The sequence below is a fragment of the Rissa tridactyla genome, chromosome 1 (assembly GCF_028500815.1).
Source record: "Rissa tridactyla isolate bRisTri1 chromosome 1, bRisTri1.patW.cur.20221130, whole genome shotgun sequence".
Classification (NCBI taxonomy): domain Eukaryota; kingdom Metazoa; phylum Chordata; class Aves; order Charadriiformes; family Laridae; genus Rissa; species Rissa tridactyla.
The window spans coordinates 117,971,723-117,987,265 of record NC_071466.1 but is presented as its reverse complement, the minus strand read 5'-3'; the positions used below and the strand labels follow the sequence as shown (position 1 = coordinate 117,987,265).

The following is a 15,543-nucleotide window of genomic DNA, read 5'->3' as shown; positions in this document are numbered from 1 at the left end:
TCACCAATGTGTCCAAATTCTTCTTTATCCACAAATGCAGATGATATGTCCTTTGATGTCTCCTGGTTTGCTGTGCGCTCCTTTGCGTTGGACAGAGAGCCTGTCTTACTGGCCTCGCTGGACCGGAGAGGGATCGTCACGCAGAGCAGGAGAAATGGGAGCAGTGATCTCAGCCTGGAGAGAATCAGCCCGCTGGAATTCCGGCTCCGTGTGCATGGTTGTGAGGACCATGACTTTGGGAACCACTACTGCGTAGTGACCCCATGGGTGCGATCTGCCACAGGCGTATGGCAGCGGGAACCTGACATCAAAGCCAAACCCATTTTTCTATCTGTGAAAATGGATGGTAAGAGATTGCAACGTGTGTTATGCAATTTAGTTATCTTTTTAACACCTTGTTATGTCTTTTGGTGACAAATATTTCCCCATGGGTATTTTTAAAGGTGCCTGTGATAATCTGATTAGATTTTGTTATCCTTTTCTATTGTTTGCATCTTCTGATTCCAGATTCTGTAGACTAGGTAGGCGTGAACAGATCACGCTCGTGAGAGTGGAGTGTTCTCTTTCCTGATCATCTCTTGATGATGTTTTGCACAGCTGGGGCATCTTTCAGTGAAGGCATAGTATTCTCTCCAAGTGTTAACTTTTCTGCTGCCTGCAGGAGGAAGCCTCGGTTTGCAGATGGGGCATGCTGAAGTAGAGTCATGTTGTGGTTAATATCAAATTTAAGAACAGAAAGTCAGAGCTCTGACTCCTTCCTCACTCTCCTAACCACAAGACGTGCTGCTCCCTGCGCTTAATGCCTTGTCTGCTTTCCAGCCTGAGTTGCAAGCGTTGCTGGACTTCGTGAGAAACAAGCTGTGTGCTAGTTGCTGCATTCAGCATGTAGCTAAGGAGGAAAACTAATGCAGGAGGGGTTTTGAACTAGTTGCTTTCTTCTCAGTATTTCCAGGAAAGGTCATATTGAGAAGTTCCATGAACTTGAATCAGGTTTTGCTCTCCCTACTGTGCAGATAACTAGTACAACTGTACTTTCCAAACTCCTTACAGTCCTTGACCCTGCCTTTTAACTGAGCAGTAGGTGCCTACAAATTAAATCTCTTGTTTAGGTATCGACTTTGGAGGTTGATTAGACAGGGTTGCCAAGAGGCAGAGAATATACTGTAAGAGTAGTTCTAATCAAGCAAAGTGTAAAGCAGTCCACTCCTTGCCATTTGGAAACATATTACAAAGAGTGCAGCCACAGTTTGCCTCTGATGGGGAAATTTTGCAAGGCTTCTGTTTGGAGCAACAGGTAATAGAATACTTCTTGGAACTAGTTTTGCTTTGCTGTCTCATTCCAAGGTTCCTTCTGGTGCTTCCAGCCTCCCTGAGGCTTTGAAATGGTGGAGGAAGAATTAGGGGAGTTAAGCGAGTCCAGTAAAAGACTAATTTTTCAAACCTCAAAAGACAGAAATCAAAAAGGAAAATTAGTGTAATTTCTTTCTGAAATAATTAATCTGCCCATGACTGAATAATGTGGGATTTTTTCCTTTTTTAGGCAAGAACAAATAAAGGGGATCTCTGAATTTTTCAGTGATATCTAATGACTTTGCCTTCCTCTTTCAGTTCTGAATGCTTTCAAGTATCCCCTGTTGATTGGCATTGGTCTGGCCACTGTCATTGGACTCTTATCCTGCCTCATTGGCTACTGCAGCTCCCGTTGGTGCTGCAAGAAGGAAGTGCAGGAAACAAGACGAGAGCGTCGCCGGCTAATGTCGATGGAGATGGACTGAGCGTGGGAGCCAGACACACTTGCATTTCGTGAGAGACTCACAGGGCTCTTGGACTGTACTGATACACTCGCTCACAGGCCCAGACAAGACAGTGCGTTTCCTCTCTGATTTCAGCCTGGACCTCAAGCTTCTCCTTGTTACACGTCATGTCCTGAGAGCATTCAGGCCATATTTAGCGACTTGGAGTTCTCCTTTTCCAGCAGCACTTTCTGCATAGGGATCATGTCCTTCTAATGTGCAAACTGTTGAGCCTTCTTTCAGCAGGGCCCTGTGACAAAATTCACTAAGTTGTTTGGGTTTTTTTTGTTCGTTCGGTGGTTTTGGTTGTTCCCCCCCCCACCTTGGTTTTTAAAAGATGTCCCTGTATGAAAGTATAATGGGCAGGGCAATGGGTGGGAAAGGGACTGGTAGAAGTGTTAGACTTTCAGTGTGTTAACCAATCTACTGTTCCCTTCTACCCCCATCACACCATCCTGTTCCCTTTCTCTGTCCACCTTGATATCTCACAGCCCTCTCTTTATTGAATTGAAGGCTGGAGAAGGTTCCTCTGCTGGTGCCTCATGAGACTGTTCCAGCAAAGAATTGGTTTGTGGTTGTCAGCATGCCTTCTCTTCCCTGGCTTCCAAAGGGTTTGCAGTTAACTCCAAAACGTAACTTGCCTGGAGGTCTTTGAGGCACTTTTTAAAAACTTTTTTTAATTTTGTTTTCGGCTCTCAAAGCTCTTAGCTGTGAAGAATAGGGGCTAACTTGGCAACCCTGAAGAGTCAATCCTCAGACAAGCATTTGTTGGATGTGTGCTTATAGCCATCTTCTCCCCCACCCTTCCGCCTTCTTTTTCCCCCACTACAGCTGCTCACGTTGTGCCTGAGACCATGTTCTGCTTGTAGCAGGGGGGCACGTGGTGTCTAGGGACAATGCCTGGCCTTCTGCTGGCCTCAGCAGAGAGGTGGGAGACCTTGCCCCACTGGTGATGGTGTGACTTACAGAAAAAAAATTAAAAATGAGATGGATCTCTGTCTGCAGTTGGACACCTGATCATGTTTAGAGAAAATTGTAAACTATGTATTGCCAAATGCACAGACCAGACTCCGATGCTGCTTTTGCCAGTCACTCAGTGGTAAGCCTTGAACCTGTGAGCAGAGTCTGAGATCTGCAGTAGCTGAAGTGCAGTTCAGGGTAGGAATAGGAGCAAGCCCAAGAGGGCAAGAAGAATCCTTTGGTTCCAATGATCCTGGTCTTGTACATGGGCCTGTACAGGGCTTTCCCCGTGGGTTTGAGACCTATTCCTAGGTGCTATAGTATAGAAGTCCTCCTTTTGGTCTTCCACATACACTGAGCTGGTTCTCAAGTGGGAGCAGCTCCTTTTCCAGGCAATTCTGTCTTCCCAGCACAGCTGGTGTTTTAAGCAATAAAAGTCAGAATAAAGATACTGCATATAAACAAACAAGGAAGTAGGACTGTACTGCAACCTGATGTCACAGCCAGGGTTTAGCTTGCATCAAGAAGGGTGAGAAAAGTAGACTTGAGGCCAGGGCTCAATCCTTTCCAGATTTTTTTTTTCTTTTTTTTAAGATAAAAGGAAAGATGCTGAAGGAGAGCATCCACGGAAGACAGCGGCTGTGATGTGATGTGCTGTGGCCATTATAGACATGCATTACATATTTGGTCTGCTTCACGAATAGCTCATCCCGCTGCATATTCCAGGGGAGCTGCAGATCTAGTATCTGTGCTATGAAGGCTTCATTTTACATTAGTGTTTGTGGAACCTTGCACTCAATACTGTCGCTATTTCAAAATCAGGGTTTTTCTGCAGTTAAGTTTTCTTTATGCGGGTTCTCTTCACACCCCCCCACCCCACCCCCCGTCTTGCATTGTGACTTTTGTTCTGAGGCTGACATGAGGGTTTTTTCTAGAAGACTGTTCCGCTTCCCACATGCGAACACGCATGCAGTCACGTGTGTGTGTATGTATGTATACATAGAGGCGTCCAATGATTTTTGTAAGCTGAATGTGAGACATCTTCAAAATGGACTAGATTTGCAGAGTTGGGGCTTGCAAGTTGTTATTTGACTCTCTCAAACATTTCATGTAGTGTTCCAAAATTTGGACACACAAAACCTATAAAGCTCTGGAAGACTCTGGCCTGAACATTCATAGCAACTTTTCTTTCTGGCCTGATGTTTTCCTTTTTGGAAGAGCTCTGAAAAAGCCTATGTTGCAGGCAGACGTAGCTGCCTATGCTGAGGGAACAGGGCAGAAGTGGTCTCTAGCTTCTGCTGTGAATGCCCAGAAATCCGTAGTGATGCTTTCCAAAGGGAGGGAGTTGAGGAAAGGATTCATTCAGATATTACTTTGGCAGCAAGAATCTTTCTTCCTCTCCTACCTCTCTGCTGTAGTGAAATCTTGCTTTTTCCTTGGATGTTATGATAACACCATTCTGATATTTGGGATGCTGGCTGTCCGTCCCACACTGATGTAGCAGCTTCTTTCCTGCATTAACATCTGCTTTCTTCATGGAAGGCCTATGGCATTGGGACATCTCGGAAGGGGTGGTAGTGGTGGTGAAGTATGAAGCACAGCATCAGTCACTTTCTGTCCTTGCAGACTGACTCCTTGTTTCTGTGCTCTTGGTTAAGTTTTAGGGAAAGAGGATCATGACTGTAATGCAATAATTAGGGAATGAACAAGCAGGGAACCGCCAGCTCTTCCCAAGCACACAACATAGCACACTTTCTCCCTGCTGGAAAAAACTCAGGGTTATTCTGGTCAGAGCTCCCTGCTCCGATGAAAGGTCCCCATGTCCTTAGCTAATGCTGACCTTCCTTCGTGGCCCATAACAAACCATCTTTGTCATTCCAAGTGAAGCAAGTTTGCTGCTAGCTCATACTGCTGCCAGACCCTTGGAAGGCAATGCTGCATCCCCTTCCACCCTGTATTTGCTGTAGTTGGAAGGCTAGAAGCTGAGGGGCTAGACTTATCCCCCCAGGTTTCCTTCTACTTGTGCCAATTTTGTATTATCCCCTTTTTTTAAAATAGAGTGGGAATCTTATCGCTAATGAAAAGAAAATACCTAGGTCACTTTTCATGTTTTTTATTATTATTATTTCCTGTGTGACCGGGGTTTGTGTGAGTGGAGGTGTGTGTGCATCTGGTTGTGTATTGAACCTGCAGAGTATCAGGAGAGTTAGCTGCCTGAGATGCAGTGCAAGCATCCATATCCTCCCTGCGGCAACCTGTGGTATTGTCAAAGTATCCTAAGGGCTCACGTTGATCTTCCTCTGTTTGCATTGCCACATCTCCTGGTTAAGCTGGCAAATTCCTCTAGCCGCTTGGAATTTCAATTCAGGACAAGCTTGAACATCAAATAGCAGAAGGACAAGGTATTTTCTTTCTTTTGTTTTAATTTCAAAGTTATAAAGTAAAGTGTTTGGCACAATTCTGGAATGCAGGTACCGAATAGTTCTAACAATGCTGTGTAAAATGTTTCTTTTTATGTTTAAAATAAAGAGCGAGCCTTTTTGATTATGTCTGTGTTGTGGGTCTGGATGTTTGAGCTATGGGCAGTTCTTTCCTTGTACGTTGCATTTATGCAGATATTATTGTTGAGGCAAAAGGGTATCAAATGTAAACCTTACAGTCCTGTTTCCAGCACTGCTTACTCTGTAAAATAAGCATGAGCCCTATTTTACAGGAAGCTTTAAATATTTGCCTACATTTGTGTGATGACTTAGGGAACATAATTGTTTTCTGATTCTAGGTTGTTTCTACCCCACTGTAAGTCAACCTTTTTGATGGGGGATTTTCCTTCTGATTACCTAGGGCCAGGAGTCACAGTTAGGAGTGCGCTCAATACCTGCTATAAAACCTGGGCATTAGATGTTGAGTCTTTGAACCCTTCCTGAGGCTTCTAATTTCCAAGGTACCAGGAAGAAAATCAGTAGTGTTGGAAGTAAACTTTCTGCTTACCTTGCCAATGGCTGAACTTAGGATTTTTTTTTTTTCCTCTCAACAACTACGTAAGAACACCATGGTAGTACTGCAAGGAGGTGACTTGCTTTCCAACAAGAAGCTGCTTGAGGCCAAAGTGGTTTTGGGAGGCCACGACAGTCTTCGGCAAGGTTGGTTTGTGTTCAAACTGGTGCATGCTCTGTCCGAAATGGCTGCAGTGCAGGCCAGTTGTCGGCAAAGTGTGTACCTTTGGCTTCTTCCCAGATGGTGGTGTTACAGCTGGTGGTATGGAAAGGTAGCCTCTGTAGAGTGTGCTTACAGGAAGCTGGGAGGTAGCATCAAGCTGTAAGTTCCTAAGGGGTGACAGAGGCCATCAGCTGAGATAGAGAAATATCATAAATAGTCTCTGATCCCTCAGCAGAACCTTTGGCGGCTGCAGATGTTTAACAGATACACGCCCATGAGTGATGAGTCGCGTGCTGTGGGACAGCAGCTGTTGGCCTCTAGCTGTGCAGGTTACAGCTTACTGGTTAAGTTTGGATTAGCTTTATGAAATCCTCTTGCCTCCCCCACCCCCTTGGATGACCTGTATCTTAATACAGTTCTTGAAAGCGTGCTAGGATTTTATAATTAAAAAAAAATAAAATAAAATAAAGCCAAAACTTGAAGTCTGAAGATGAAGGGGGATACTTACAAGTAACTGCCTGAGTGTTGCAGTAAATGATGGTAGTTCACAAGTCTGCCTATATGCCTATGTGTTCAACTCACCTACACCCATGTAGAGTTACCTAGCTGCCTAGTGTCATAGAGACAGCATAGAAAAGCACTTTTGGGCCAGAGCCTGGGTGTTTAGTTGCTTCTATAGCACCGGACTTTCACGACATGCTTGGCTGTGCTTGTTCCATGGCAGAATCCAGGCCAGTCCTAAAACCTCCACTGGGCTGAATCTGACTGGAGTGTAGAGTAGGATGCATGGGAAGACCTGCCTCCTCTTTGTCATGTGAAGGTGAAACTGGTTGTCCAAATCTCTGAAGGAAATGTATGGCTTTTGCCTTTTCAGTGGGACTTTATACATAATTTCTATGATTGCAGGGGGCTGAGGTCTGTACAGCAGGTATCAGGAGAGATTGTGTTTCAAGAAAGAGCCTTTAGCAACTGATCCAAGCTGTGGGACATGCTAACTGAAGGAAAAGCTCATTCTTGTGTGAGGTAAATACACCTAAAATACAGCATGTAGCCTTTTATCGGACAGTCCTTTGCCAAGGATCTCCTTCCGTTACTTGGGAAAACAGCATTAAGCCAGAGCCGGCAGATGATTGATACTGAGAGCTCCAGGGGAATGCCTGGGTTATTGAGGAAGCCAGGTTCTGTGGATTTCCAGGTCCCTCAGAAGAGCTGCCACAAAGACAAGCTGTTCTCCTCTCCCTGGCAGTTGAGTTGCATTCCACAAAGTACCAGAAATGTAAGTGCTTGTCTGCTTCTGCTGCTGCCAAGGGGGTAGAAAGTCAGGACTTTCCAAACCAGACTTTGTGAAAGCAAGTTAATATCATGTCATACTTTGTTCATGTGGGACTTTATAAATGCCAGCATGTACTGGGCCTCAGACTACACCACAGACTTAGTCTGGGTACACCTCTGCTGGCTTTAGAAGTCAATAATGAAGCTCCAGATAGATGGACATGAAGTTCTGTTTCTTGCTGGCAACTTAACCTAGGTCATGCCCTCTTGTTCCTTGTTTGTATGATCCTGCCAATGATTTGGCATATTCAGCAGACGGCAAGGAGTCTCAAAGATACTATGTTCCTGAAAGTTTTGTAAAGGGTGGGGCTAGAGAGAAAGGAGGATGCTTCCAGAGCGCCTCCAGCAGAGCTAGCAATAAGAATCTACCAGTTAGTGGGCATCTGAGACGACAGGACCAGTGTTGCCTTTGTGGCTCTTGTTGCCCCTGTGCTGACCAGCTCTACAAAGGTCCTGGACATGGTGGGCAGTGGCTGGGATGTTGGGGCTATATCCAAGCTGCTTAGCATCTGCCTGGATGTATGAAAGCTGTATGTGGCTACAGCCAAATGCAGGTTCTGAATGCAAGTCCAGTAGTACTAACCTCCCCTTTTGGTCTTCAGGTACATCCTCTTCTTTTCTGTCCCCAATCTTGTTTGCTTGTTTTCTCCATGTTTTGTTCCCTCTTTCATTTCCTGTTCTTTCTTTCAGGAGTCCCTTCTTGCCTTTGCCATCTAGACTGATGTTTGTCTCTGCATCTCTAAAGGACTGTGCTCTTTTGTGTTCATCCTTCTGAGGGAGAGCAGGGGTATGTTGTTGTGGTGCATCTTTGAATCATCTGCTGAGAGCTCAAGCTGTAGAACTCCAGCCCAGTGCCCACTTACAGATCATCTGCAAGGCTGACACCAGAGACAAATGCACACAAATGTTTTGGAGCCTCTTTCCCCATGAGGACTCCAGACAATATGCAAGGAAACTGAGCATCTCTGATGAGGAAATGACTCCAAAGAGACATTCAGATTTCCTTTGCCAAAGCAGGAGGGACAGATTTTCTTTCTAAATAAGATGGTTTTGGCCTGCTTTCTCCCAAGCGGCTGCTTGCTGTCATAACACAAATGCTGCTCAGTGTCTATGAGTTCCAGAAAAGTGACCACTGTGCTGAACATTGTACCTAGTATGAACCAAAGTCATTTTTCAAGGTAACTATGATAGGATTCATCTTTAAAACCCAGGCTAGCCATCCTGAACTTGAGAAACAGATACCTAAAGAATGCACTTTATCTGACCTTCTTGAAACATGCATTTTAGAATAAGGGGAATCTGAAGGTTCTCACCATTAGCTGTACAGGAAAGCTCAGCTCACCTAAGACATGAGAATTTGGCAAGAGAAGTGTATATAACTATCGGCCAGGCAGGTAGGGGCAGAGAGAAATGAGCTAATGGCTGCTCCCTCTAGTGATGGGCTAGGGAAGGAGGGAGGAAGCCACAGCAGATAAATCTTTGGATTACAGTTGTCAGGGTGGATCCAATCCACTCTAATTGTGGTTTATATCCTTGCGCAGGCTCCTAGCTTTCAGTCATGCAGCTTTTCTGCCGTGTGACTACTAGAGTCAACCAAGTCTCGTACTGAGGCCCCTGGTGTGTTTTCCAGTGTCCAGTCCCTCTAAAGCTGTCTCTTTTAGGAGCTGTACCAATAGTGAGTGACCAGGCTTCCTGAAGTAGTTATTTAGAGCAAAATCATTGTCATAAGGTGAGTCTTACAGCAATGAGGAAGGGTAATATGTCTTCCAACTTTATTGGGTGTTTGGCCTTCTTCCACAGGGACAAACCTTACCAGCTGTTTTCTGTCACTGCCCGTTCTCTTCGCCCCAGCACCCTGCCACTGCAGGCTGACAAGCATAGCTTCTTCCCCTAGCTCAGAAATGTCGGTCTCTGATGTTTCAGGGAGAGCCCCTTCAGAAGCTGAGCTCTGAGGACCTAGCCTGGCAGAAGTATACATTTTCTTTAGAAATAAGATCTTAAGGTCCTTTTGAAGCTGATGGCTTTTTCTGCAGCCTTTCAGATGCATGGTGAGGTGTCCTTACCTGGTGCCATTATCTTTTTCTTTCTGTCTTCCTTTCTGTCTCCCAGCCCCCTGCATTCATTCAGAAAGGTCTTTTGTAAGTTGCTATTCATTAACTTCCCCTTCCTTGACCTGATTGTATACAGTGTTAACAAGATGGCTCTCAGGACCCTTGGGCATGGCATTGCTGTGTTTAAACCCTCCCTTACTTTGTGTCAGTGGTGGCAGCAGCACGTCCTCTGAGTGTCACCTTTTCCCAACTTGAGTGAGACCCAAGTTTCAGTGGTGAGAGGTTTTTCTCCAAGTCTCTGGGAGTAGGAGGGAAGGTGCTACAGGCTCTCTTAGGTGGAAGGTGTCAGGCAAAAGTAAGATAATGGCTGCTGTGTTGCAGTACTGGGTGCATCCTTTATCAAGCCCTTCAGCAGCAACACTGAAGGAAGACTTGCTTTCACACTGAGACTGACAATCCAAGCACAAAAAAGTAAGATCTAGTTTGTACATTTGCAACTCTTCCTGACGTCTCTGTTTAATCAAAGCTGTGCACCCTGCAGGCTTTCCCTGGAGTTCACTGCATCTCCTGCCTTTTGTTTGAAGGAAATTTGTTTGGCTTAGCGTAAATATAACTTAGCCCTTCTGTGACTATAGCGAAGGCATCCTCCTTTAGTGCAAATGGAGGATACCTGCAGCAACAGCATCAGTATTGCCTACACTGTCTTCTGCTCTTGGGATGCTTGTGTGTCAATAAGGTCAGCGTGGGGTGGTGGTGTCCAGAGTGCTCTACCCAAACCGATGCCGAGGAGGGTGAAAAGGTGGCATATAGGAAAAGAACATCTACAGCATGGCCAGGTACAGCTCTCTGGTAGCTAAATACATCCAGACCGCTAAACAGCATGTTAATGCTACATTTTGAGTCAAGGTCACACTCTGACAACCCCCTCAGGCCCTAAGCTGAATTTCTTTGGAGACCTGCGTGTGTGTACTTGGATAGAAGCTTTATATTCACAGGTGAAGGATGCTTTAGGCACTTCAAGAGCAACTGAAGTTGGCAGTTCTGGGATTTTAAAAAGGGCCGCTCTGGCTCTGCTATCAGACCTTGTGAAACTGCTGCTTTTCCCATGATCTCAGAGGAGTGGGAAAGAGGGAATTGTTTCAGGTAGATGAGCAAAGGCTTTGATGCTAGGTGAGCTGTAAGTGTAGTTCTGCCATTGCTACCTTGCTTTATCACTTCAGGAGCATAGCTGTGCGTCACTCCCGTGTTCTTAGTGGCGGGGTGGTCATGCTCTGCCTGTGTGGACAGAGCCTTAGTGTCCTGACTGGTAAGGATGGGACTTTATGTCAACTTACATGGTGGGTTATCTCCAGGTAACCCTTGCGCTGTTCTGTGAGACCTACAGCCTCTCCCTCTTCAGCCCCAGGCCTGCAGCTGCCTGCCTATGGTGGGGAAAAATCTGGGTGCTCTCAGATTCACACGCTGCCATCAGAGGGAGGCACGTGCTTCCTGAAAAGGGCTTTGGGAGACCCTCGACTGACCTTTAGTACTTGTAAACACATATTTTGTGCAGCTTCCACTCCAGGCCTGTTAGAGAGCAGCTCCCTACTGTAGCCACCGGTGCAGTCGGTTTTGGCAGCTGGAGTTGTCATTTTCCCCAGCTTAGATGTATTTAACAATTGGCTGCAGCAATGACTATTTAATTCCCTTGCTAACATTTCCAGGGCAGTTATTTTATTTTTTTTAAACCCTCTTGCTTCTGGAAATCCTGTAATCGAATCCAAGCTCTGTCAATCTAATTAGTTTTGAAGTGCAGCATCTCCATAACTTAGAGACCTAAATAAGCAGCTTAATATTAAAACCTAGCTCCTCTCCCAACACATAATACTGTTCTATATTCCCCCACAGAAGTTCCTACTGAACAACAGTCCGCTGTGATTGCTCTCCCTCTTTCCCTCGCTTAACCTCTCTCTTCTCTTCCCTGGCCTCTGCCCTCGCTGTGTCCATCGGGAACCGAAACAACCAGGCGCAACCCTCTGCTGCTCTGCTTCAGTCTTTCATGATGCTGCTTGCTTAAAAGATGCTGATGCTGCTTCGAATGCCCAGCGCGGAGAGTTCCGGGGGCGGTACGTAGCAGCTGCTGGTGCCATGCGGGACAGGAGCTGAGCCGGGCAGGGGGCTGTGTTGCCGATTGCTCAGTGATGTGATGGGGCCCTGCATGTGCTGCAGCAGGGGATCGCCAGGATTTACAGAGGGCAGGCTGCGCTGCCTCCGAGATGAGCCCCGCAGCCAGAGGAGCATGGCCTGGTGCGGCACAGGGAAGGGCAGCTGCTGAGCAATGCCTCTTTGCTGAGGTGCCACATGCGCTGGCTCCTTCCTGGGGTGCTGTGAGGAGCTGGCAGGGAGGAGATGAATTAGCTCCCTTGGTGCAGCATCCCTCCTGGTCCCCAGTGGCACATTGTGCCCCTCCCTGAGCCTTCTGCCACCTGCAGTGAAGGTGAGATGTCCGGGGGTTTATATCAGAAATGCACTGTTGGCCCAAACTACTAAGACTGGTGTAGAAGAGTGAGGCTTTTCAGCCCTTTTGTGTGGGTAGAAGATTTAAAAATAAATAAATAAATAATAAGGGAAGGAGGTGGGCTAAAGAGCACTTTTTATTAGGATAAGATATATAAGTCATGTGGTTAAGGCTCTGCTTATGTCCCACTGGCAGAGCAGGTTCAGAACAAGTGTGTTTGCCTGCTGCTGCCGCAGGGAAGCAGGAGTAACCCATCCCACTTCCCTGAAGGATTTTTGTATCTCTGCAGTGCCCTGGCCAATTTTGTTCTTGTTTGACTTTTTGCAGTAGAAATGATGATGCAAATGCGAGCAAACACCAGTTCACCAAAAAAGAGCTGTGGGCGTTTTCCTCCTAGGCCCGCCGTGGCTGCTCACTACTGAGAGCAGCTGAGTCCTAGAAAGCTGCAGTTGCCCAGGACAGGTGTTTCTCTGCTTCCCAGCCTGTTCAGCTCTTAGATTTCAGTTGCCTTTTTTTTTTTAATTTTAATGATTTGTTTCAGTTCCTGTACAAATGATACTGTGTTTTTTGGTGCAAAGCAATCGCAACAGCCTTTCTGTGCTGCTGTGGGTTTTGCTCATGAAGACCTTGTCCTTGCTGTGAGTTGCAGCCACGTCCCACCAGGGCTCAGGACACACAGGATTTGAGTAACAGAAGCAGTCCTTCCCACCGCTATGGGAAAAGGTTGCTACTTTCCTCACTTTTGCAAGGCTTCCCCCTGTTTTTGTGGCTGCCTGGTTTCCCTGGGTGGTTTGGTTCTGCAGCACGTCAGTGGGGAGATCCTTATCCACTGAGATCTCTCTTTGCTCCAGCAGCCCAAGGTGAAAGCCCATGTAGCTGCAAGGCGAGCTCCAAGCAAAGCGAGCCTGGCTCCGGCAGCAGCTGGAGGATTTGGGCATTTGTGCTCTGTCAGGAGGTTTCTGCACATGAGAGTGTGCCCTGGGGATCGTGGCTGAGCCGGGCTGGCCTTGGGGAAGCCAGGCAGCTGGCCGGCTCCTGCTCCGTAATTGGGGGAAGTAACCAGCTGCCTTTGATGTCTGAGCTGGGCTGAGAAAACCTGACAGCAGACTTCAAAGTCTGTTGCGCCAGCTCCCCCGATTATCTGTAGGCTTCTGGTGCGTCCCCCAAGACTGCCAGCTTATCCCGGCTAATGCTGCGCTCTTCCCTGCATCCCGCCCCCCCCGCCCCTCCTGGCTCCAGCCCCTCGCTTACAAGGCTGCAACCTCCATCCCTCCCTGTCCTTCTGCCCCTCCCTGTTTACTGTGAGTATGTGGCAATGGCATTTGTGGGCGGGGGATATGTCTCCTGAGATCTGTGAAGGAAAGGCCGAGGAGGCATTTTTGGAGAACTTGCACCCCTGGGCTGTATTCCCCCTCCCCGTTTGGTCACAAGAGCAACTTGAAATGCAGGTAGCTCTCTGCAGCTGCCCTTTGCAAAGCACTGAGGTGTTTACAGCCAAGCAGGCACCGTGTGCCTTTCTCCTCCGAAAAGCCTTTGGGGAACAGGGCTCCCATCCACGCCGCTCCAGGGCAGGTTGCGCAAGCTGAAGGGCGAGGAGGGGCTGGGAGGAGAGGGCTGCGTTGTCTTTGCCCCCTTCAGCCTCTCTGCTGGGACCTTGCTGCCTCAAATTAGTGTCGAGCTCCTTTGCTTCGGTGCTTGGGGAGCCCCAGGGTGCTCATCTGTGCAAGCAGAGATGTGGAGGGCAGGTCACTGCTGACGGCTGGTTCGGATGGGCGTGAGGAGATGGTGGAGCCATGGGTCTGAGCAGAGTCCCCAGAGCTCATGCTCCTCCCAGAGCAGTTTACTTTCACCTGGGGTGTTGCATAGCAATGCCAAAAGCTCATGGAGGAACCCTCCTGTTTAAGAGTTAGGGCTTTTTTCTCCTAGAGCAACCTTGGTAGTGTCTGGAAACTCTTTGTGTACAAAGTTGGATTTGCCCAAGGCGTGGTTTGAGGTCTGGTTTCCTTTGGAAGGTGGGGTGGACTGTGCACTCTGCTGCGGTGGGTGGAAGCCAGCAACGAATGTGATAGCTGCGGGCAGAGGGAACCACAGCTGCCCTGACCCCAGGTACCAAAATGGTGCAAGGCCCCCCCCCCCCCCCCATGGGGGGCCATATAGCCAGACAGGGGATCTGGATTGCAGCCTATCTCCTATGTGTGCCTAATTGCTTTTGGGTCTCAGCAGTCTGTTCCCCCTAAAAACAAACGTTGACTATGGGGTCGCCTCCTTCATCCTCAACAGTTTCCTCCCTGCTGTGGCAGTGAGCCTACCTTATCCCCATACTTACCCAGTCTCCTTGCAGTGTGCAAGGCGAGAGTCTAGTCAGCACTTGTCTGTCCGGTAGATTTCCAAGTCGCCATGGATATTGCCAATTGCTGCTGTGGTCTTCTAGGTAGAGTCTAACTTTACCCTGGCTGCACTGGGCTTGGTAAAACTTCCCCTGCTGCTTTTTTGGTGGTGTTTTCTGGAAAGCTTTGTCCCAAAGTGTCTGAGCAGCACCCAAAAAGCGTGCCTGTAAAGGGAGCCAGGGGGCAAGAGGAAGGAGAGTGGGTATGGAAGCATGCAATTAAAGATGGTCATCACCTGTGTGAAAGCCAAAGCAATCTGATCTCCAACCTTGTGATCTGGAGTGGGAGATGGTGGTATGCTGCTTGGATGTGCTGAGAGGTGGCCCTGCTGCTTGGGTACTGGCGGTAGTCAGGCTGCGCCAAGGGTTAGAGGTCAGTAGCGTTTAATCCCCATGGCCCACCAGGGTGAGCTGTGTGGGCATATGCACTGCCTGGCTCCGAGGAGGCAAGTCCTCTGCTCCTCATAGGAACAGGCAGGGACCAAGAAGCATATTTCTTGGTGCTGTCATGGATGTGGTGCTATCATGGTCGTGGACATGCTATCCGAGAAGCATGTTTCCCCCTCACTTCCCATCTGGTGTCATTCCCAGGAAAATAGGGTAAGGTGATCTTTTTCCCCATGGATTTGGCTTCCCTGATGTGGTTTCTAATGGCAATGCTGTCTTTGTAAAGGATTCTCTGATCCTCTTCCTTTACCCTGCCTTGTGTGGTTAATAGCCCTGCCATGTGTCTGGTTGCACTTATTTCCCGGGGAAGAAGAGAGTAAGCCTTAGACTGTGCGGTCCCAGGAAGAGGGAGCTGTTGGTTTTGTCCACAGAGCATCAGCATTGCCTGCGATAGGGCTGGGCCAGGCAATCCTATTCTCCCCGGTTTCTCCATTGCAAATGTAAACAGCGACTCATGCATCATTAGAGTTGCAAGCTTGGAGTTAAACTGTCCCCGTGTGTGTGGTTATCTGCACACTGACTGTCGGAAGCTCACTGAGGTTGAACTCCAAGTTTCCTTTCCATTGACTCTGTCGCTGTAGCAGAGGTGCTTTTCCCTCCTCCAAAGTGGTAAGTGGGTTGGCGTACTGTCAGCAGGATCATCCCTGGGGCACTATAGGCAGCTGGTTGCTCTTGGAAAGCAAACCTCTTCATCCCTTTCCTTCTGAGATGGGAGGATTTCATCCTGGAGCAGGGAATGGAAGCCTACCATGCAGTTATGGCTATGTGCATGGCTGTGTCCTACTGCCATGGGACGTGCGCTCTCTTCACCAACAGGGTGTGCTGGGGCACTCCACCACTTGCCAGCCTTTGCCCTATCTGCTCACCTCCTCTGTGGAGGCAGCATGTGGGTTTCAGTCCTGCGTTGCAGCCTCTTCCCCC

General features: G+C 47.9%; 1 protein-coding gene across 1 annotated transcript in view; it reads left to right on the top strand.

Annotated features, from left to right (window-relative positions):
- The window catches only part of PTGFRN (prostaglandin F2 receptor inhibitor), a 71,368-nt gene extending 66,066 nt beyond the window's left edge, over window positions 1–5,302 (top strand). The window contains exons 8-9 of the mRNA XM_054184552.1: window positions 41–346; window positions 1,609–5,302. Of these exons, the coding sequence (XP_054040527.1) occupies window positions 41–346; window positions 1,609–1,775 (473 nt within the window). The 3' untranslated portion in view covers window positions 1,776–5,302. The remainder of the gene's footprint in view (window positions 1–40; window positions 347–1,608) is intronic.
- Window positions 5,303–15,543: the final 10,241 nt, after the last annotated feature.